Raw genomic sequence first — 25,000 nt, forward strand, 5'->3', positions numbered from 1 at the left:
GGGAAATGGGAGGCTGGGAGGAGGTGGAAACTTGTTTTTTTTTCCTTTTCTCAATAAAAAAAAATGAAAGAAAAAAAAAAAGAAAGAATATTCTGGGATAGCCGTACACTGTGTGAAAATGTATTTCTGTGACTGGTGTAATAAAACCTGAACAGCCAATAGCTAGTAAGAGATCAGACAGACTTCATGGAGAGAGAGGACTCTGAGAAGAAGAAGAGAAGAAACATGGAGAGAAAACAAGAGACGCAAGATGGAGGAAAGGTAATGCCGCATGACAGAACACAGATTAACATCAATGCGTTCATTCCGGCTATAGAAACTAAAGCTTTCCTACAAGAGGTCTCTGTGTAGTTATTTGCAGGCTGGCTACAAGGGCAGAATCCTACACAGCTGTTACCAAGTGCCTGGTACTGGCTGCGACAGTCCCCAACTACCTGCCAACTATACAGAAAAACCTCCCGAGCTCTGAGATTTTAAAAAAATCAACCTCGCCCTTCTCTGTTTAAGAAAGCAAGCCATGACAACCTCTGTTCCAAAGAGCCCTCCACAGTGCCTTCCTGAAGAAACCGAGGATTCAGTACAGCTGCCGTGCCAGATGCTGATAAAATACAGACTTCTTCACTGGAAGAGAGAGGGAAAAAAACACAGCAAGTCACATCAAATGCAGACGGCAAATAAAAAGATAAATTAACAGTAATAGCTTCCTGAAAGATTAAATAGTTCAAAATGTAAACTCAGTAACAAGCTACCAAACTGTATTACTCTAAATATCTATGAATATTTATTAATATTATTCTAAAAGTACAACTATAAAAATTATCTATAGTGCTACAGTTTAACCTGAATTAGAATCACAAAAGTATCTAAAATAGTATCCAAAATATACCAAATAATACAGACTGTATCTTTCATATATATATATATGAATGACAGAAAACTTACTTCAAACTGCCTGTCTTAAAAGCAAAACTAATTAGACAATAGCAAATGGAACTGCTGAACGGTATCACCCACAGCAAGTGAGACAGTAGCAGATGAGGAACGAGATAGAGAGAGAGATAGAGAGAGAGAGAGAGAGAGAGAGAGAGAGAGAGAGAGAGAGAGAGAGAGAGAGGAGAACAAGGAGAAACTGTACAGAGCAAGACAAAGACCAGACACATGAAGTCTGAGCACAGGGCACCAGGCTTTCAGGCAGACAGGCTGCAAGCACCTGAGGAACAGCCAGAGTTCAGGACAGCACTGTGCATCGAAGAATTCCATCAATAACAGCAGGAAGGAGAGGATGGAACAGGAGAAAAAGTTAGTAAAGATGAAATTTAGATGCAGAGATATTTTGAGACAAGTAGCTTCTGGCACATGAATCCAGACTATGAAGGAAACTCAACAAACTTAGAGGTGCCTGTGCCCATGACACAGCTTTAAATTCACTACAACGTCTTCATTACACTTTGCACACGTGCATGCACGCTCCAGGACCCACACATGCCTCTCCTTTGCATTTGTGTCACTCATGTTACATCCCCATGACTTTGAACAAGCACCAGTCATCACTGGCACTTCTAAATGACGGACACTCATATTCCACTTCCGGTAACATTCCCACCCTATTCCAGACTTCCAGTCTTCTGGGGTCCTGAACAATACAACTTACCATAGATGTCATACTTCTCCAATGGAATATAAATTTCATGGCAAAAATCATGTCTTGAGCGTCAAATCCTTCAGGCATAAAAGCATATGGCACTAGACAAGGCAGGACTTCCTTACCAGCAAGCAAGGTGGAGGAGTTATCTATTGGTAGCAAACAAGCGGGAAAGCTACTAGGAGGCTGGAGAGACGGCTAGTAGCTAAGAGCATTTGTTACTCTCACAAAGGACCCAGGTGGGATTCCCAGCCCTCAAGCATGGCTCACAACCACCTATAACTACAGTTCCAAGGCATCCAACAGGCACACACATAGTATACATATATGCATGCAGGCAGGCAAAACACTCCTACACATAAAGTAAAAGAAATAAATCTTTAAAAAAAATCTATTCAATGGTAATAGAAAGATTCAAAGGTATAATAGATGGCTTGAAACAGCAAAGAACACAATACAGTAAATACCATGTCAGTAATATTCATATTTACTGCAAGTTAATGGCCTTTCTCTGACAGTAATAATAAACACATGAATAGAGAATCTGGTAGTAAGAATTATGCAGAGTAGAGAAGTAAGACAGCACAGGGTCAAATGGCTCCTTAACTACCACAATTATCAACTTTCTAGAAGGCCATGAGGATGAGTGCTTGTAGGCTGAAGATGGATGCCCCAACAGTACAGAAGAACTTTGGGTGACTGTCCAGGCAGCGAGATGTCTCTATCAATTTTAGAGTTTTAGAAGTTGTTTATAATGCATTTCCTGTTTACTTAGGTAATATTATATCCTTTTGGAGTCTTTGATGGAGTTGAAGAATTTATATAGTTTTCCTTAGTTATGATAAAAGATAAAATAGATATAAATATGGTAACTGTAGTTTTTGTTTGATACCTATTTTGTTATATGTAATTTACTATGTTAAAGTTAAAGCCTTCCTTTCCTTTTTAAACAGAAATGGGAAAATGGTGTAGGAGGTCCTTCTGTTTACATGTTGCTTTCATTGGTTAATCAATAAAGAAACTGTTTGGGCAGAACTTAGGCAGAGAAGACAGAATTGAATTCTGGGAGGAAGAAAGGAGAGAGAGCGAGCAGCCATTGAGCTGCCAGGTCAGACATGCTGAATCTTTCCCAATAAGCCACGACCTCGTGGTGAACACAGATTAATAGAAATGGGTTAAATCAAGATGTGAGAGTTAGCCAATAGGAGGCTGGAGCTAATGGCCAAACCAGTATGTTAATTAATAGTTTCTATGTGATTATTTCAGGTGGCCGGAACAAGGGGCCCAGCTCCCTGTAACAGATGAGGTTCAAGGATGATAAAATAACTAAAAGCAAAGGAGACTGTATGTGCCTAAACAACGGGGTCAGAACTGGACATGAAGGCGTAAATGCTAATGGTGGAAGAGCATTAGGTTCTAACCTGAAAGTAAACTTCATAGTTTGAAATGTTGTAGACGGTGTCAATGGATCGGCAAGTCCAAAACATACTCCAAAGTCAGTGGCAAGAGAAGACTAGGAACAAGAAAGCCCAATTCTACCTGAAGGAGGAAGAGAGCTGACAAGTGACCAGGGCAGAAGGACAGGCGGTGCAGGAAACCAGCAGCAGAGCGCATACAAGGTCTTGCATAGCTCTGGACTGGCCTGGAATTCCCTATGTTGCCCAGCTGGCCTTGAACTCACTGAGACCTCTGCCTCCCAAGTGCTGCCTGAAGACTACCTAGAGACAGTTGGCAATTCCTTCACAAGACACCTAGAGCCCCACCAGATGCGCCAGTAGAAGGAGTCAACAGAATCAGCCAAGGAAGTGCTCCAGGATGAGGACGACTAAGGGGAGGCCAGTTATTACATACTCGTGTGACACTGCAAAGCTCAGAACACAGTTTGTATCCCCATCTCTGGAATTCACAGCGATCACGTGGGCAGGAGGCACCTGGAACCTGGTCTGATAGACTCAGGCCCAGCTGGCCTCCCCACTGCCCCGCTTCTCCCAGTTCACAGGACCAGCCAATCACAGGGGAAGAAAATCCAAGCAGCCATTTACCAGATGCTGGTTGACTCGCTGTAGCCCACTACAGCATGGCAGCCTAAGGCTTTAGCGTGTGACTTTATCTCCTGTCTGATTTCTGCCCACCACGCATCTCGAGTTTCTGGTTCATCTGAAACATAAAGTTGAAGTCAGTTGACTACTCAGCAGCATATCATACGTTAACAGGAAATGTCTGCAGGCACCCTGACTCGGGGAGATGGAAGTACTCCCCACGCTTCACACTTCCTGTCCTTTAAAGTGCGCTGATAGTGACAGTGAGGCAGACCACTCGGCTCTACCAGCTTTCCCACTTCAAGGGACACTTGCAGGGCATGTCTTTTAGTATACACCATATGTTTTAACAGCTATAACTTACGGTGGAGGTCTCAACCTTCCAGGTTCCAATCTGGTTTGTTGGTTTGACTGATTTGGGGGACAGGATCTCACATAGCTCAGGCTGGATTCAAACTCACATAGGGAGCTGAGGATAACCTTGGTCTGATCCTTCTGCCTCTGTCTTCTGAACGCTAGGGTACAGGCATGTGCCATCACACCCAGGTCAGATTCTAAACTGAGAGGACAGACACATTATGTCTCATCTCACTGAGTGAATGAATACCTTATATGTCATATGCATACATTTGATTTAAATTCTGACTTCATATTCTATCACCTACTTTTATAATCCACTACATTCCAAGTTCTACCCAAGGTAGATTCACCAATATTTATAAATGGTAAAAAAAAAATTATTTGCCATTCTTTTATAAAGATGTAAGTCCTGGGCAAAGTAACGGTATTAAAAGGACAAGCTAATCTAAAAAGAAAAAAAAATTGATAGGGGTCAGAAAAAGAAAGAAAGTACATTTAAAAAGTTAACACAAATAATTTGGTTAATAAAGAAGGGAAATTTTAAACACACAATTTTAAACTCCATACATGGCCTGTAACTTCAAAAGCAGTTATGGTCATGGTGACCTATGCCTGAAGTCCTGGCTGCTTGAGAAGCTGAGCACATGAGTTTAAATCTGGCCTTCTCAACAAGCTAGGGTTCCTGCTTAGAGACTAGGGATAAGCTAAGTGGTAGAGGCAGAGATAGAGGCCCTGCGTTCGCTAACATCCCCTGTGATGGGGCAGTATGGATGAAGGAGGGCCACATGCTTTCCAATCATCTGCGTTTTGTGAGTGAACAATCACTGCAAGTGAAACTCACGCTCCATGGGCAAAGGGTTAGAACCAAAAGTGGTGCTAACAATGAGCGGATCCTGACTTGGTTCTTTCTTGTGGTCAGTGCCCCTTTGGAAGGACTGTGGAAGTTCAACGCTAAAGGTTCACGCTAAGCTCTTACTGCATATGATTTACACAAAGGTGCTACTAGTATAGAAAACCAAGCAGACACCACTTTCTATTTTTACGCATAGTTAGATCAAATTCTTAGCAAAGGTCTTCAAAACAAATGAAGGGGAAGTCTACTCACTAATAAAGTAGAGAAGAAAGGAAGGACTGAAAGGTTAAGAAGCGTGCTAGAACTCACAGCCCTGGGATGATTATGTCTCCTCCGCACGGAGGGGATGAAGGAGAGGGGCAAATGTCAGCCAGCTCTTGATTTAGTCTGGGGTCTGAGACAGAGCTACCCTAAAACTTTCCTTCAGAGAGAGATAAAGAAGCGCAGACTTGAGGAAACTGGGGAAAGATGAAAGAACAAGATAAAGGAAAGAAGAAAGAGAACAGAAAGGCTACATTCCCATACTATGGACTGAGAAATACACAAACATTCAGGTGGTCTTTTGTACCTGCAGCTCACTACAAACTTGTTCTCACATTCTGGCTGAAATGCATACACTAAGAATCCACAGTCACCTCTCTAGCGAGACATGCACGCCTTTTCGGTATTCTCTTTGAGATGGGACTGGTCAAGTAGCCTCAAACTCACTAAACTGATTAAGCTGCTGGAACTTGCTACAATCCTCCTGTCTCTGTCTCCCCAGTGTGAGGATTACAAGCGTGAGCCACCATGTCTGGCTGGACATGTATGCTGGTTAATGTCAATTTAACATCCATGTCACCGCATCCTTTTCCAGAAGGAAATTATACTAGAGAACAAGCTATTACCTATGTAGTGTTCTCATCTAGCAAATTATTTATAGTTCTAAGAAAATAAGTATAGCAAATAGAAATAATTTTGTCTAGAAAATAATTGTTTTGCTAAACACTGTATCAGGCAAGTCTAACTTTTCTCAAGCTCATTAATGAAATTTGCTATTTACTTTCTGAATCGGCCTAGAAGTGTAGAGTCCTTTCTAAGGTAACCATGGTACACCATGTTATAATGGTTTTCTCACAGTTAGACCCACCTCATCTGAACCACAAGTAACACATGGTGGATTCCCTGTTTTTAAAAAGGGTTTTATAGGCAGCAGTCTACAACAGCATTCTAAGAATAATGAGGAAATGGAGGGAACTAATTATTTTAAGCTTGAAAATTATTTATTAGAAATGCCCAGCATGTTCAAATGGAGCAATCTTAACAGTTCCCTTGAGGTATTTGTAACTACGTAGAATACAGTTACTCCACATCAGACTTACCTTAGTATAACATAAAACAACAGATAGTTGAACAAAGCCATGGAAGAAAAAGTGGCTGATTAAACCTTAAAGAGAGCGAAGAGTGAGAGCGAGAGCAAGAGCGAGCTGGCTGAGCGCAAGTGCAGCATTCACACCCTTCAGGCAAGCTCACAAGCAGCCTTCATTTTAACACAGCCATACAAGTGCATGAGATGCCAGTGCTGTACTTAGCAAAGTATTGACAAGTGGAAAAAGCTACTTATATGACATGGGCACCAAGGAAGCAAATGGCATGTGTCCACACTCTGGAAAATGTTAAATTTGGTTTGGGCTAAAGCAAAAGCTAAGGAACAAAGGGTTTGCGAAGCAGATTTGGCAAACAGGAGCCAGGAACAGTGATGTTTTGGCGCATGCTCGGGTCAGGTGACAGCATGGACTGAAAACTATGGCAGCTCACTGAAATGGTCACAGAAAGGAATGGCCCTAGAGTCTAGGTGAGAGCGAGGCAAGCGCACAGGAGGAGCACTTTGTCATAGTCACTCCGGCAACCATGGCCACTGCACTGTACACAGGAGCAAGGGATCAACGTTATAGACTAATCAGTTTATTTAGTATTTTAAAAGATTCTATTTATCTTTAAAGCCTGCACTACAATCATGACAAAGATGTGCCACAGACTCAGAGTATTTATAATTAGTATGATCTTATTATCAATAAATAATCAGCTATATCACATTTAATCTCTGTAATGGACTTTTTTAAAGTTTAATAACTGCTAACTAAATTTTAATAGGAAACACACTATTAAACCTATTTATTTTATTCACTGTACCAAAGCATAAATCTAACATTCTACCATACTTTTATAAAAAGAAAACAGAGTCCAGCTTTAAAATGTCTGGCAATTATCCATGTAGTACCTGGGTGCAATGTTAGCCATTTTAGGAAAATATAGCTGAGATGTGAACTTATTTAACAAACATTCCAAAAGTAATAAGAAAATGATTTCCACATTAAATACCATATTCCTAGCATCTATACAATTATTTCTAATTTAAAAAATTAGGAAAAATTAAATCTTAATTATTATACAAATTACATTTCACACTATTTTTAAGATTTTTTTCCATGGGTCAAACTTTTTCTAGGTTATACAAATCTCTTAACATCTTTGCGCAGCTGCCATGCACTGAGCTTTGCTTCAGCACACTGCTGGTCCTCAGGGATGCTGCACTGTGGCTGGCACTACAGCCCACTCTGCTCTACTGGCACTTTTCTAGAGCATGGTCACAGCTTGATATCTTGCCATCTCTTTGTTTCAGAAGTGTGGGTGGAACTACTGAAGATTAAAAGCCAGTGTGTGTATCTCGGGAAGAAGAGATGGTCAGCTCAACAGAAAACGCCTGCATTAACTCAGCCCTTTAGTGGTTTTAGGTAACTACACATCCATAATCAAGGCAAACCCGCTTCCCCAAAGTGCTAAAATTGGTTCTGTCTCAAGTTACTCAACATGTTTTTGTTTGTTTGATGAAACATGGCTCAGCAAGTAGCCCAAACTAGCCTCAAACTCACAATACTGCCTCAGCTTCAAATGGACCGTGATTACTGAATATAAGCCATCATATCCAGCTCAACCGAACTTGAAAATGAATATGAGGAGATAAAGGTGTTGGGCTGGATGAAGCAAAGGCTGAACATGATCATCTCCCTGCTGAGGGATGCAGGGAAGCTGCACTCCCAAACACTGGAGTAACAGAAATCAAAGAGTTCAGGTTCAACAGAGTATACAGACTCAAACTGGGTAGACATTAGAACCAGAAAAAGATCCTCACTGCACTGAAAGTGGTAGGCTGGGTGAGAGAGAATATCTAAGCCTAGACGTCAGTCACTGTGGTAACTAATTGGCATACAAACCATACTGCATCTAACTGAATGCTGCTACTTTTCACAGCCAGACATATAATCCACTCTGTCTATACATCATGTAACAGGACAGTCCTCATCCAAATTACTGGTGCACACAGCAAGCACGCCTTGCATGCTGATGCTAAGACCTCCTGGCCTCAGCAGTTCCTGCAAACTGAGTACAGTTGAGAATCAGAAGCTGTCTACAGCTCTCACCTCAACATCAATGCCCCAGAAAAGAACAGCTGAGACCCTCTCAGCAAAATTCGCACTCGGAGAGAGCCTGCCCAACTTCTAACTAATGACTTAGCTACCTTTCCACAACTAAGTAAACCAGCCATGAACAGGAGGTCAACCTGGGTGCCGATGCCGGGCTCCACTCATGTGGGCATGCCACAAGCATTCACTGACAGTGTCAAGAGTGTTTAAGGTTGGTTAAAACAAACAAAATGAGTGAACAAATTCAGGTGCTATTCCGTGCTATTTCCCTTCAACCAGCTGACTCACATTTGTTTTGTTTTAGACTAGGTTTCTCTACACGGCCCTGCTGTCCTGGAACTCACTCTGTACACCAGGCTGGCCTCGAACTTACAGAGATCCGCCTGCCTCTGCCTCCCAAGTGCTGGGATTAAGGGAGTACACCACTACACTCACATTTTCATACAATTAAATGTTTTTTAAAGTAATAAACTTATTTTTCAAGTTTTTAACTGAATTTTTGCTCCCAAAATGAGCTTTCTAAAAACATGAATGTGATTAACAAAAAGGCAGCATTTTTCTAATATCAAACTAAAGCTTACCTTATAACTCGTCTATTATGATCAAATTAAAAATAGGATTTAAGTCCTAAAATTCACAATTCATCTAAAAATATTCTTAAAACTTACAAAAAAAATCTCAAAACCAAAAGCAGCAATCTCCTTTTAAACAACTGATTGTTCCTAATTCTGGACATAAGACATCAATTCAAAAATCTTGTGTGAAGCTAGCACCTCCCCTTGCCTGAGAGCTGACAGACACCTGTTCTGCATACCACATGTACAAGCAAACCCTGCTGACATCATGCTTCAAGCACATCACCCAAGGTTAAGAGTGTAGGGTCCCGAAGCCAGGACACTTAGGCTGCGACTGTGGCTCAGCTACCTTCTACTGGTCCCTTAAGAAAATACTGCCTCGCTTTGCTCACCCACAAAACAGGATAGTCTCCCTCAAAGATCTTTAAGACCAAATGATCTGCTACTGTAAAGCATTCAGATGGGGTCTGGCATGCCGCAAAATCCTCAAGCCTCTCCAGCTTGTCTCCAGGTCTATGGAGAGGCAGTCTGTCAGGATGACCAAAAGGCATGTTATCACAATCTCATTACCGGAATCTCCTGGCAGCCCTGCGTGTCATGTGAAGAGCAGTAATGGCTCCGCCTCCTTTCCAGCTGCTAACTTTCACCCTCCCCCTGCCCTGCTTTTCTCAAATTCTGTCTACAGAAGAATCGGGAAACAAAGGGTAACAACATACTAAGTTCTCAATTCATGAAAAGGGTTTGCTCTTCCTAGAGCATAAAAATGTCCCATCACAGTGGCTAACATGGGACAAGATGGAGGCTAAGCCGGACCCTTTGTACTCTGAAGGAACTAGCAGAGCATCAGAGTTGCACAGGCTAAGACTGCCTCACAAATGCTGCAGGTTTACAACAGCACAGAGCATGCATTCATATGAGGTTAAGTATCTTACTGCAAGAATTAGAACCCTCTGAAAACCTGATAGACAGTCTTCAAAGGTGAGCTTACAAATTAGCACAGCCCCCGACAGTTGGCCATGTCTGCTTCCGCTCTGTATACCACATGCCACAGAAACATACTTCATACTTTTCTATCATCTAAGATTACAGGTTTCATAAAGACAAGGTGACTGGCAATTTTTGTCCTCTAGTGCCTGTCTATATAGTACAAAAAATATCCAATTCAGTCATGTATCACTCAATGATAGAGACATGTGTTCTAAGAAATGCCACACTGGCCAGTGTTCACCACTGTGAAAACATCATGGCATGCAATGACACATGGAAGGCATCCAGTCCCAAGGCAATCTGATCTGATGGGACAGCTATGATGCATGATCCATGACCAAAAAGTCACTATGCAGCAGCAAAACTGTAAAAGCTGCACGGCATATTCTCACCCCGAGCTAAGAAAGTCTAGTAACTAGCAAGTGCTTCTCACTCGGAACTCTCCTTTCTGCTGCTCTTGGATGACTATTATCAAACTGACTGGAGTCTCACATTATTTATGGTGTCAGAGAACTAAAGAAATAAAGGATCAACAATTTTAAATTAAAAACAATATCAACAATTGTTATTCTTACCAATGGGGTCAATTAATTGTTTGGGTGTTTTGTTTGTCTGCTTGTTGTTTTTTATCCCTTGTGTATGGGCGTTTGCCTGCACTTATGGCTGCATCATGTACATGCAAGTGAGCCGTGGAGGCCAAAGAGGGTCCTGGATCCCCTGGAATTAGAGGTAGAGACAGCTGTGTGCTGCCATGTGAGCGCTGGGAATTGAGGTCCTGTGGAGGAGCAGCTGGTGTTCTTAACTACTGAGTTCAGGCCTAAGTGTGGTCAATTCGTGACATTTTGACATTATGGGATAGCAATAGCAAAATACTTCTGAATTACAGGGAACATACAAAAACTATGTGAATATATTTACCAAACATATCACATTTTCTGCAGAATTATGAAATTGTTTTTTCTAAACTAGTATCAAAATTAGCCTTATTTCTAAAGGTAACTACCCTAAGGCCTGGATCATAGAGTGGCACCATGGACATATTAAACTAAAGGTGTTATCTTTATACTCTAACTGCGCTGTAAATCAGTTGGCTCATTCTTCTGAGAACAGTCTCACATCCTAACTTGGGCTGGCCCTGGAACTACCTACACAGCCCAGTCTGCCGCCTCTCATCCCTCCACTCTCCACATGTGGCTCCATATCCACTTCTCTTCTACACACTTCCCATCTGACAATACTCAGTGATGGCAAGATATACCGCTTCTTCAACCATGTCTGTCCTTGCAAACTGCTGCTGCTTGCATGAAACAGTGCCCTGTGCCCCAGAGATTTAATTTCTGCCCTTTCCTTTTATAAAACTTCTCTGTCATCTGACCAACAACTATCACACCTAAAAGCTGCTGTTCTGACAAGATTTCACTTCCTTAAGTTGTGATCGATATCATTTTTATGCACAACCTATTTTTCTAATTTTTGTAAGCTAACCATGTATTGGAATATATTCTTACTTTATAAAACAAATCTGATAGGGTATATTTCATTTTCTCACTAAAAAAATCAATCAATAAAACAATCATTTTCATTTCACGGTAAAACCCTATCTAGAAAACAGGGGTACCTTCCTTAAGAGTTATTAATTAGGATCTCTCTCCATTTGCACAGGCTGACAAAGCCAGATCATGAATGTGACTCACGTGTCGCCAAATAATACCCATCAGAGCTTTTACCTTTGATGCCTGCGTACACAGAACACTGCAAGGAAAGCATCACCTAAAATGCTGAGTCCTTTGGTGCTTTTGCTTCGCTATTAAATACACTGACACAAAGAACTTGAAAAATTCTTTAAATATCAGCTTTAGTGCTTAATTAAAATAGTACCAAATTTTAATTCTAAAAATAATTTTAATATTTATATTAGTAAGAAAATATGCTTTTATCAAAAAAACTAATTGACATTACTAAAACACATCATCAGCTGTCAATTTTTCTTGTTTTTTTTTTAATTGTTACAGACTATATTCAAATTACTTATAAGAAAAGTTGGAATCTCATGTGGGAGGAGGAAAACTCCCTAAAAATCTGTACTACTATGAAATTTTGGAACACTTCTAGCATTATAAATGAAAATGATAAGAGTCACATTTCCAGGTAATTTATAAAACAGTAAATATATTCTATTAAATCTAATCGTGCAGGTTAAACATGCTTTAAGGTTTATCAGCTGGCTGTTTAATGTATTTAACAAATGCTGCTTGATGATAAAGCTAATGCCTGTATCACTTACCAGATATGAAAACAATGGCCAAAATGCACAAATAGAATTTAATTATATCCTGAAAGTTAGTCACATAAGCAAAGTTATTCATAATTTATAGTATGGTTTTTATTCACTTTAGCGCATATATTTTTATACTTGCATTTCTATGCAAATTATAAGTTGTAACATAACTATTACAGAATGCATCCACATAACTGAATTGATCTATTTAATCTAGAACATCTCTAAAACCTCACTGAGCTGCCATAATTTCTGTCAGCATATGTAATACTGAATGACCAGTAAAATACCTGAATTGAAACTATTCCAGTCTAGCAGTTTGTAAGATCTTGTGTTACCCATAATTCCGACAAAAGCTGAGTTCAAAACAGCAAATTAGTTGATCAGTTTTAGGTGCAGAATAGTAGGAATAAAAGAAAAAACTACAAACAAGAACACAATTGACAACAGCACTTGACAGGAACTGGAAGACAGACAGCAGAGTTAATAGGAAATAGAGACAGGAAAGGCAGGAGAACAAGCTCCAGTGACCTGAATCAACTGTCTAGTCATTTGGTCACCTGGATGCTCGGGAACCACCCTGTTCTTCTGTTTATGCTTCCGCTTGCCTGGCATTTAACAAAAGACGATACTCAGAAGCCATCACCAAGAGAACTAGTAGCAATGTGTTTTTGTTTTGTTGTTGTTGTTTTGTTTGTTTTTGTTTATTCAAGACAAGGTTTCTCTGTGCAACAGCTCTGGCTGTCCTGGAACTCACTATGTAGACCAGGTCTGCCTGGCTGTGCCTTCCAAGTGCTGGAATTAAAGGAGTGTACCACCACCACCCTGCTGGGGCAATGGTTTTAAAATAAGACTGTTTCCCTTTCCCACTGAAAATGAAATTAAAATGTCTCACATTTACTAATTAAAAACTAACTGCAGGACATTGCATGCGGATCCCAGCAAGCCCTAGTCTCTTCCGGCACAGCAGCTCATCCCACTCCAGTATCACTAGGACAGTCCAATCCAGATTTTCATCAACTATTACCATCCAGCTTTTCTCAACAAATTATGTCTTTTTTCCATAAAAATTACACAAGGGGCTTAGAGAAGCTGTTAGGTAAATGTTCCATTTCAGTGCATAATATATACATAAAAGAATCCAAAGAGAGTTTATTTTAAATCAAAATAAGATATTGGGATCATCAGCATATACACTTGATAAGTATTAAACCAAAAACAAGGCAAACTAAAAATGTAACTCTACAGCATCTCATAGTATTTAGGTACAGATAATGTACTTGAACTTTTGAGAATAGTTCATTAATAATAACTCAGGCTTCCCATGCATGATGGACAGCCACTCTGAGAGGAGAGAAAAGTGGTGAGCTGCTAGCTGCAGCACACACAAATCCTTCTGTGAGGACACTCTCCTGGGTTCTGGGGTTTCTTGTACAGATGGTGAAGTGGCGGGCATGAGAATTCTCAAAAAGAATTGTAAAAGTAAGCTACATTTTAGATAATTATCATCATTTAAAGCTAATTTAAGTAAATTGTTTGGAACAACAAAATGAACGAAGACATCAATGGAATGCATTTCTACAACTGTATTACGTCATTGGTGCCATCAACCCATCAGGCAGTCATCCATGGAAAGCAGTGGCCATCAGGGTTGGTAGCTTAGTCTTTCCTTACACTGCTCGTGACTGAATTTCCTACAGAAAACTAGAATTCAGGTCACCTGCATGAATTTAATGTGCTACATGACAGCAGGCAGACTGCCCTCTAAGAGCTTCAGGGTGTACAAACACCATAAGGAAAATGACATCTGATACTAACTACCATAAAAATAAGAAATGGGGACAATAAATCCAAATTAACCAAATACTGGCGCTGAGATGATGGATTTGCTCACTTTAGAGCTAAATAAACATGACTAGCATTGCCTTTCTGAGGTCTCATTTGCAGCTAGAAGAATTTATTCTTATCTCAGGTAAAATCAAACCACAGAGCACTGATTAAACTCAATCGTAAAGAACAGCAATGCTCTGTCACACTCAGAAGTACTATCCACAATGCTCCCACTCAATAACTGCAGAGCACTCTTTTCTTCTTTTCCTACATGTCACAAAGAAGTTGCTGGAAGTGATGAATTCATCTTCCAAAATATACAAACTACAGATGTCAATACGGCTTCAGGTTTGCGGTGCTTCAACAAATATCTGGGCATGAAATCTGACTGCTTAAGGAGCTGCCATCATTGATGATGCTTGGTAGAGAGTGAGAAAGTCACCCAGCTATTTCTAATCCAAGGCCCTAACGGTGCCAGCACCCGGCTTCTGCCTTCTGCGTCATTCCATGCTGTACTTAAAAAGACGCAAGCTACTGCTCTTCCTTGGTTGGCCGCACGGGCGAGTGAAAAACATTAACAACTTAGTGTAATGGCCGTGAAGGCCAAACAGTAAAAAAGTTAACTCCCTAAAGCAAATAGAAAGCTAACTCAAAAGTTAATCAGTGATCCCCTCAAAATGACACCTCATCAGAAATAAATCAAAATGTGTTCATTTATTATACATTAAAAATAACTAATATATACTCCTTAATTTACCTTTAATTACGATTACTGAAAATATCTCAAAATAACATGGGTCAGCTTATAATCTTTTTTCACTTCTCTTCAGGTTAAATTCGCTTTCAATATTCATAAAATTCCATTTTTACAATTACAACTTAATCCAAAGTAGTAAAATCAAACATATTGGAAGACATACCAGGATTGTGGATCCGGTCTAACAGCTTCACAGAGCGTGCACTAACAACACCACCGACGTGCACGAGGAGTCCGGGAGGGAAGGCCGTCAAGGTGAGGAAGGGGAATTCCTGGTGAAGACAAGAAGCAGGACAGAGATGACCGAATGGACAGTGGCAGGCTCTGCTCATGCAGATCCTAGCCCAGGAAATGCATGGCCTGAGATAAATACACTACACTTGTTTTTCATTAAAACTTCCCAGACACTCATGCTTCCAAATCTGTTTCCTACATCCACGGTAGCATTCAGAATCCAGCTGCCTTATCAATTCTGACCGGAGGGAAATGTTCAGGAGTTCCCAGCTGAGCTACTTAGAACACACTCTTCTCTCTTCTTAAGCTCCTACTCAAACACCATTTCCCAATGGCGCAGGGCTGGACAGCCTGGCAACCCATATGCACTTCTCAGTAATGACGTCTCTCACATACAGGCAACCCAGGCTGTTGGCAAATACTCCAAGGCCAGCGCCCAACAAGAGACCTGGAAAAGGGGAGTTTGAGACATGAAGTGAAAGGACAGGCTGTGTGGAAAGTGAGAGCCAATCCCTGTGTGGCCAGATGCCAGCAGACCGCATACTGTATGCTAAGCAGAAGAAAGAAGTTGATGGTAGAGTCAGGGAAGTAGCACAGTCCTGCAGGCCTTCCAAGCCGTGGTTCCCCTTCTGCCATAAGGATGACAAGAAAAATTCATAAGAAAACTGAAGATAGGGACTCACCGAGAGAGCGCCAGCCTGAGAGGAAGTCTGTGGTTGCCAAAACATGGGCCATGTGCCAGTGTGGGGAAAGTGGATGCAACAAGAGGTGCCGGCTGCCTGGCCTGCCTGGCTGTGAGTGAGTGAACTTCCCTTAACCAGAGTCACCCATCAACAGCCTGACCACTTTCAACGTAGGAAGAGCTAGTAAACAGCCGGACAGAGCCCTCGAAAGTCTGCAACTACTAAGGTTCATGCACTGTATTCCCACGGCATCTCTGTAGAGGATGCTCACACTGGTAGAAAGTAGCTAAGATCTAAGACACTCATCATTCCAAAGTTCATCATCATCAAATTTTCTAGGCCACAGCAGACAAAATGCAATAAACAAAAGGAAAGTGCTACTATTAAAAAGCAGGCACATATAAAAGCAGCAAGATGGCTGACCGGCTGCTTGAAGCATGGATACAAGGCTGCTGAAGCACAGTGCAGAAGGCAGAGCAACTTGCAATTCTCAGCACAGAGGAATAGTCCTGCATACCTCAGGATGCATAAATGTAAAAAATGCACAAAGGAGTATGCACATACATAGACACATTAAAATCCAGTCAAAACTTAGAAGTAATCTTCACTTTTATAATGGCAAGAACTGGTATACTGTCTAAGAAAAGTAAAAAACAACCCATAGAATTGTTTTTGTTTGACCTACACTGAAATATGAAAGAGAACAGTAGGAAAAACATGGTTAAAATTCTATAATAAAGGTTATCAAAAATTGTATCTTTATTTCCACCTGAATTTTTATACTTTTGATTTGAAATCAGACACACATAAATGGCTAATGTTATTAAAATGCAGTAAGCTGGGTCCATGGAATTTCCCAGGTTTTTTTTTTTCAATATTAAATTTCAATTTAAATTTTAAAATTTCCTTAAAATATCTCAGTTCTATGATGATTCAAATAAATAAAATGTACACTTATCCTTTATACATCCATCTTTTAAATATTAAAACAAGAATCATTGTGAGAAAACAAATGTTTGTAAGCTATATGAAAAAACACGACTTCCAGGCCTGAGGCAGGCAGTATAGAGTCTGCCTAACTTTGTGCAGGGCCCAAGGTGCGATCATTTATAACACACATGGAGATGGGCTGGGGGAGGGGAAGTGGGGGAAACAGAGGGAGAAGAGGGGAGGCGGGGAGCAGATTAGGAGACTTGACAAAGGAACGAGTAGAATGTATCAAACTGGAGCAAGTCAGAGCAGAAAGATAACCAGCGACGCGGCAGAGGGGAAGACTTGCTCTGCGGATGGAGCCTCCCTTACACCCCGTCCATCTAGCCAGCACTGATCCCTCTCTTACACCCCATCATCTAGCCAGCACTGATCCCCCTCCCTTACACCCTGTCATCTAGCCAGTACAGATTCCTCTTACACACCCCGTCCATCTAGCCAGCACTAATTCCTCTCTTACACACCCCGTCCATCTAGCCAGCACTGATTCCTCTCTTACCCCGTCCATTTAGCTATCAAACTGGTTTCCTCTACAATACAAGACTTAATCTACAATAAGCAAACACTTGTGAATTATTTGGGCTGATGTCCATCTGAAAAGAATGCTCCAATCAAAAAAATTGCTGCTGTTACTGTCCGCGGTAAGCACAGCATCTCCACATCACCAAGACTGCTGGCATATGCGTACACACGCCAGGGCTGTGTTAAATGCAGAAACTGACTTTCAAATCTGCGCCACATGCAAGAGAGGTGCTACTGTACTCAACATTTTAGAAAGCCAAGGAGAGCAGGGCCTTCTATTCCTATACTCCTTAGCAATAAACTTTACCACCTACATTTGTTCTTATTTCTCATCCAGTGTCATTCAGAACTTGGTTTAATGTACAGTCTGTGCATCACGCCTGTTGAATATATAGTTGCTCTTTTTCCTCATTGTCAAAGGTAGCTTCCCCAAGAAGTCAGTGTCTGAATGGCAGTGTGAGAAACTATAAAAAGTCATTCTCTAGAAAGTCCATTGATGTTTAAAGTATCCTTCCCTGTTGTCCCCAGATGGATTTTACTTGTTGTTGCTTTGATATAGGTCAATAACATAAATCATAAAAATATGTGATAGTGTGTCTTTAAAGAAAGGCAGTTGAAAAATCATTGTTGTATTATATTATTTTCCAGAGATTTATATGGGGTTTTTCTTTAAAGATATACAAATGGCTCAAATTTTATATCAAATATTTTGTTATCCCCAGAGAACACAGCCCAATTCTAAATAAAAACTCCATACTAAAGCTGGAGAGACGGAGTAGTAGTTACAAGCAACTGCTGCTCCAGGGGATGCAGATTTGGTTCCCAGCACCCATGTCAAGCAGCTCACACTGCCTATAACTCCATGATCAGGGATCCAATACCTTCTGCTGGCCTCCACATGCATACAAACACACACAGACACATGCACATAATTAAACATAAAAATACATTTTAAAAAACAACCCAGCACCATCCCGGCAATGGTTTATCATACAATTTCATCCTACTAATAAGGAGATCTTAATTCACTTAAATGTGCTTTTTATCCATGTTTCCCAAAAGTGTGTTCCTTGGGAGCAGGTAAAATACCAGGTTTACTAAGCTTCTTTCCTCTCCTTTTTGTCTCATATCCTTTTCTTTGTTTTTTTTTTCCTTTCCCCATGTGATCCAGGCTGATCCTGAACTCAGAATCCATAAGCCTCAGATTCCAAGAGCTGGAACTGCAGCTATATGGCTCCAGTATCCAGCTCCAGGCTTTCTTAACTGAGGAAAACACACAACTAAAAACCTATGTGAATATTTTTAAAACCAAGTGTTTTGATGCTCTAAGTGTATCATGGCACAGATGTGTTCATACACATCTGCTCACTTCTACAGAGAACTTACTGTACTGCTGCATGATTTTTCCCCAAACAAAAGTGACCTCAAGAGCAGCCAGAGGTGACTGGAAAAGCCAAAGCCACTGTTGTATTTGCTGTTTCTTCTGAACTCAGGGAAGTCAAGGGACTACTACTGCATACACTAATGTCACAGATGCAAAGCAATGATAGTTATATGTCAGCTTTTACACAGTTGTACACAAAAACTGCAGTTCTCTAGACTTTTGTTTTTAATCCTATGAAGACTATAACAACAGAAACCAAGAAAATATAAAGGGGCCGAGCAAGGTGTGAGTTGGAGGAAGGGGAGTTTTCAGGTAATACAAAGTAAGAATCTGAAATAGGGAGTGGACTCCAACTCCAAAAGAATCAACTTTAAAACACATGGTGAAGGAAGGAGGCAAGTAATACCAGTTGAGTGCCAATTTGTAGTAAGAGAGGCTGCCTGTTTGTTCCCGGCTGCTCAGACCCAAAATAACCACAACGAAACTGTATTAATTAAATCACCGCTTGGCCTATTAGCTCTAGCTTCTTATTGGCTAGCTCTTACATCTAGAATTAACCCATCTTCATTATTTTATATTTTACCATGAGGCTTGTGGCCTACAGGCAAGATTTCAGCTTGTCTGTCAGGCAGCGGCTCCATGGCTTCTGACTCCGCCCTCTTTCTCCCAGCATTCAGCCTAGCTTTCCCTGCCTAACTGAGTTCTACCTTGCTATAGGCCAAGCCGGTTTCTTTATTCATTAACCAATAAAAACAACACATAGACAGAAGGACCTCCCACACCACAGGGCTATGATTTCTTGAAGGTTGTTTGATAAACCTTCAAGGAATCACATTATTTTATATTAACTTAAAATTATAAACAATAAATACAAGTGTATATATGTGTGCATGCACACAAACACATACACACACAAAATAGCTTAAAGGAAGTTAAGCCACTTGGGCCAACAACACTCCCCTATAAGAACTACAGACTAACAAAAACCCCAGTACTAAACATGAGAAACCTCTTTTCAAATGGTTGGTACGTAAGGTTCAAAAAACTCCTAAACAATATGAACTATTTTTTTTAAATATTTATTTATTTATTTATTTATTTATTTATTATGTATACAATGTTCTGTCTGTGTGTATGTCTGCAGGCCAGAAGAGGGCACCAGACCTCATTACAGATGGTTGTGAGCCACCATGTGGTTGCTGGGAATTGAACTCAGGACCTTTGGAAGAGCAGGCAATGCTCTTAACCTCTGAGCCATCTCTCCAGCCCCCAATATGAACTATTGAAACAGACCTTCACTGTCCCTCAGAGGTCAAGGATGGGCCCCTACTGCTGAAGATAGCACACACTTAGGACAAATGACTCCCAATTTGAGTTGCATCTGACCTGAAAGTTTTTTCCCCTGCACTCTAGCCTCCACAGTATCAGAAAATACTATGCAAGCTGCCAAGACAGGGATAGCATTAAACAGCCCTACCCAGCTGCAATGCCTATGAGCCACAACAAAAACAACATGCAAGATAGCCTAGAGGTTCAATAGGGCACTCTTGTGGTGGTGATCACAGCTGTCTAAGCATACTTAAAGCCCACTCAGCAGGAGGGAAATCATACCTGAATCATAGCTTCCTAGCTAGTGAGGTCATAGACATTAGAAAAGAAACGCTGCATTCCTAAACCATCGTAATGCCATACCAAATTATAAATCTTATCCTTAGACACACAAGTGTGTAGGATATGCTCCCACTCTCCAGGAATAAAGCTTTTCCTTTTTGCTGTTTACAGCAACCAGAGACCACCTCAGGAAACACTGAACACAACAATGAGACCAACGGGTCATGTGGATCCCTGCTCCACAGAAACATCTATATCACAGCTCCTGAAACTATGACTCAGAAAAGCTCTGAAAAAAAGGGAGCAGAGAGCCAGAATAACAAGAAGTCTGCTGTGAAACATTCTCTCCTAGAAATGGCTACATAAACAAGCCGGAACAATGGCAATAGCAATGCGCATGCTAATGCAGAGGGTGAAATTTCATGGCGTCCCACCTCTAGGCAAAGAACAAGCAGCTAATGACTAACAGGAGAATTAGCTCTCTCAGGGATGAACCAACTTATTGACTGTCCAATGCAGAGTAGTCAGCCCTGAAACCATATGCATACAAACAACAAAAACAGCCTTAGTAGGTTGTACTTACATATTTTTGCATAAAAATACATATATGTATGTATGTAATAATAACTCTTTAAAAAGAGACTATCAACATAAAAGTGGGTGGACACGGGAGGAGCTGGAGAGAAGGAAGGGGGAAAGTGATGAACTTCTACTTCAATTTAAAATGTATTCTAAAGAAACACACAGCCGGGCGGTGGTGCGCACGCCTGTAATCCCAGCACTTGGGAGGCAGAGACAGGCGGATCTCTGTGAGTTCGAGGCCAGCCTGGTCTACCAAGGGAGTTCCAGGACAGGCTCCCAAAGCTAGAGAAACCCTGTCTCGAAAAACCAAAAAAAAAAATGAAACACACAAAAAACTTTTACCTAGGCATTTTAATCCCAGCATTTGCCAAAGTTAAAGCAGTATGAGTTTGGGGCTAGCCTGAGCTATACAGTGAGATCTATGTTGACCTGGGCTACATATTACACGGCTGTAAAGGTCCGTGGCCCAGACAGTGAGGTCACCACCAGCGCTTCACTCCACACAGCCACATTTCCAGCATACCACCTCATCAATCAAGCTTTTCTGTTCGTGTGAATCCTAACATGGCAATTTGATTTAAAAAAAAAAAAAGAAAGAAAAATGGGAGAAAAGCAAAGATAAAACTATTCTGACCTAAAACATGGTTTAAACAAAAAAAAAAAAAAAAAAAAAAAAAAAAAAACACTACACCGCCACTCTGAGCCTATTCTCCATACTTCTAATCTTTGGCTCTGTTTGCCTTACTCCATGACCCCAGTTTTAGGAGAGCCTCTGGTGACAGTGGTTGGTGGGCTGCCAAGGGAGGACCAGCCGAAGAGCAAACGTGGCTTTAACACAAACAAAGATCAGCTCATGGGAAGGTGCTTGCTGAGCATGTACAAGGCCCTGGGTTCAATCCCAAGTACTACAAGAAAATAGAGACCTGGGTAGAGCTCAACTCACTACTATACTTCAGCTCTGCTCACTCCACCCTAGCTAAAGGCAAACAGTTCGTATACAGCTACTTGCAGCATAAGAAAAAAAAAATTGCCTAGAGAATAAATTTACAATCTATTGTCACTGAATCAGAAAGAAACAAACTGCTCTCAGAGGCCACCTGCAGAGGGAGGAGAGTCTTTTATGGTGCTCACTGTCTCACCTTTGCTCTCTCCAGAGTGCTAGTATAAAATGAGCAAACAAAGGAAGAGTCTAAGGGCTTACAGCTTCCGGCAGACAGAAAGAGCTGTGGAGCTGTCTGAAGCACAGGACAGGACACACGGAACCATGCACTGCATCAGCAGAAAAGAACACGAGCCTCACAGTACTGAGCTCGGGAAAAGCCAGCAACATTTGTTAAGAGCTTAAATAAAACTTAAGTGAACAAGTTCTAACACAAGGCGCAGGCTGTCATACATGTTCAGAAACAACATACCCGCCTTCTACAGAACCTATGAGGCGATCCTCCCTTAGTAACGATGTTTATGAAGAGAGAGAGAGAAATCATCCAAAAACTAGACTCAGTTTCTCACTCAGCAAATTAAACATTAAGCATAATCATTAAAATAAAATTATACTAGACAACTACTCTATTAATTTTAATCTACAGAAATATAGAGTATTTGTCTTATCTCTAATCAACAAGCCAGTAACAAAAAAGATATCAGCAGACAAACATGTTAATATATTACAACATTGTTTTAATGTAATGTTATTGAGATGTTTTTCTGCAAAAGTATTAGCTATTTTCTTTTCTATATTGTAACTTTAATAGAAAAATAGAAATGATTTCAGCATTCAATAAGTTTTCAGGAGAAATATTTTAAAGATTGGAACACAAAACAAAAAACAATTTTTTTAACTAAAAGTAAATGTTGGTAAATAAAATACTTTAATATCTTAAATACAATCGATCCCTAAAACTGCAGCATTACAGATATGATCAAAAGTAACTTTCAGGAGTTTAAGCACACAGGAATATAAGAACACAAAGCCATAGCTACAATGCAAGAACAGAAAGAAATGCTGAGTGACTCTTACCCGCTGTTCCAAGGCCGCCTGAGTCTGTTGCCGTAGAAGAGCTTTAAAGGGCCCCCCTTCTTTTCCAGCACTACCACTTCCCATTCCTATAGGACATCAGCACATAAATAACAACCAAATAACAACTATAAAACAGCAACATCAACTGCATCCATCTTTATAAACAATGTGAGTCAAAATACAAGAAAATTTTCCACACATTTTACATAGTCTGAGATGGCAACAGATACATACATTTTATTCTACTGTACTAAGGCTGTCTTTATAGCAAGACATAAAAATTCCAGTCACATCTAGCTTTAGAATCAATTTATTCTAATAAGAATATTATTAAAAGGTAACAAATTTTTGATAACATTCAATCTGTAAAATTTAATTTTTAATAAAATAATCAAAAGAATAACTATCACTATGCTAAAAATTTAAGTACACCAAAATATCTGATGAAATATAGAGGAGAAACATACTAAGTGCTCATGTAAAAAACCAGCAGAGAGCTAAAGAGCACGGAATCAGCGTTCAGAATGGAGTTTATTCCCTGCTGATGCCCACTTCGAAAGACAGTGTCACCCTGTAACACTGGGTTCATTCACGAAACTCAACACACACTTTTGGAAAAATAAATCACACATGGGTAAATAAATCTCAAATGTGCACAGTCAGGGAGGAGAGAATCCTGTCTCCTCCCTCTTTAAAGCATCGTTAGGGCTGGTGTCACACTCCTTTCTCTACCACTTGCTGCTGTTGTTTTGATAGTACCAGAAGAACAAGTGAGACCCAGGACTAGTGTGGGATGGGATGGGCGAGAAGCTGGTGCTGCAGACTGGGTGAGCACACCCTCCCTAAGCTAAGATGCACACAGCCACTACTGCAGTGCCTTCAAAGGAACTAATTTACATTCACATTTTTAGCTGCTCTTGGATAAGGAAACAAAGGTTAGCATGTGTGTAGTCCCACTCTGTTCTTTTAAAAATAAAATTTTTCTTATAATAATCTAAACATTTTTAGAGACTATACAATGCTAACTGGAAATAAAACTAAGATCTTTATATGAAGCATATTAAAAGTCATAAATAAAAGGTAAGTTTGCAGTGATAAATAAATTACCAGAAAACATAGCAGAATAACTTGATTAATGTAGTGGATAAAAAAATGTATAGTAAAAGAATATCACCAAAATGAGACTTAAACTGGTTCAAACAGAATAATTTTCTCATGTAGCCTTATGGTTTAGCAACAGGATGGCAGAGGTCTGATGTGGGTGGAGCAGGTATGGAGGGGGCAAAGCATCTACAAGGGTCACTGAGTGAGAACCTAGGTACTGATAGTTACAATAAACATCCACATGCACGCCTGAGACATAATTCTTTTTAAGAATAAAGTTTAGTACATACTCATAATTATCCGTCAAATAACCTCCAATGGCATCTTTGTAATTCTGATTAACTGTCAGTAAAATAACTAATAGACACATAAAGCACACAATAATTCTTTATGGTATAAAGTAATATGTTCTCAAAGATGACTTAAAATAAAGGGATTAAAAAAGCTGACATAATGTGATCCTACCAGAAGCAGCCAGGAACAGCTCTTCACTGAAAGAAACACTTTTCCTCAGAACGGGGCTGACAAGGCTAGAGTGATGAGGGGTAAGGCTAGATTCCGAGAGGAGGCGGGACTTAAGGTGAAGGGAACCACAAGGGAGGGGGGTGGAGCTGGGGCACAGGTAGATCCCAGGCCCCTGTGGGTAAGGTGCTGTGGAGGAAAGTAGCAAAGATGCAGATTCAGAAGATCAGAAAATGCAGGAGAAGGAAAGCAATGATGAAGCAAAACATAACAATCAAATGGATTTCAAATGCAGACAAATTAACACTGAGAGTAAGAATACCCACCCACCAGAAGCTTCTAAATTAACAAAGTCCTTGCAAACTCTGCAGTCATTAAAAATTTCTAAATAACTAACAAGATTTTATGCCATTCACATCACTTTTAACTGACTTCTTCAAGGACTTAAATTGCCCACCAATTTTTGTTGGTTGGTTGTGTGTCTAAGAACTTGTATGGTTGAAAACACCACTCTTTAGTATTATGATGAAAACTTGTTGCTTCAATCATAAGCACATTATCTAAAGTAGTAAAGTCTGGTACCTCCCATATCACTAGCTAAGATATTGTATACTGTGTTAACAGAA

General features: G+C 40.3%; 1 protein-coding gene across 16 annotated transcripts in view; it reads right to left on the reverse strand.

The window, feature by feature from the left end:
* Positions 1–25,000, reverse strand: part of C2cd5 (C2 calcium dependent domain containing 5) — a 94,358-nt gene that overhangs the window by 36,913 nt on the left and 32,445 nt on the right. For 5 of the 16 annotated variants that reach the window (XM_026787914.1, XM_026787912.1, XM_013352779.2 and 2 more), the window contains exons 9-14: positions 22,809–22,894; positions 22,204–22,236; positions 14,949–15,057; positions 12,489–12,554; positions 3,685–3,799; positions 526–621 (exon numbers count right to left, since the gene is read on the reverse strand). In XM_026787914.1, the coding sequence (XP_026643715.1) occupies positions 526–621; positions 3,685–3,799; positions 12,489–12,554; positions 14,949–15,057; positions 22,204–22,236; positions 22,809–22,894 (505 nt within the window). The remainder of the gene's footprint in view (positions 1–525; positions 622–3,684; positions 3,800–12,488; positions 12,555–14,948; positions 15,058–22,203; positions 22,237–22,808; positions 22,895–25,000) is intronic. The other 11 variants (XM_026787917.1, XM_005364577.3, XM_013352784.2 and 8 more) reach the window with 3 other exon arrangements.

The sequence above is a fragment of the Microtus ochrogaster genome, assembly GCF_000317375.1.
Source record: "Microtus ochrogaster isolate Prairie Vole_2 chromosome 14 unlocalized genomic scaffold, MicOch1.0 chr14_random_2, whole genome shotgun sequence".
Taxonomy (NCBI): Eukaryota; Metazoa; Chordata; class Mammalia; order Rodentia; family Cricetidae; genus Microtus; species Microtus ochrogaster.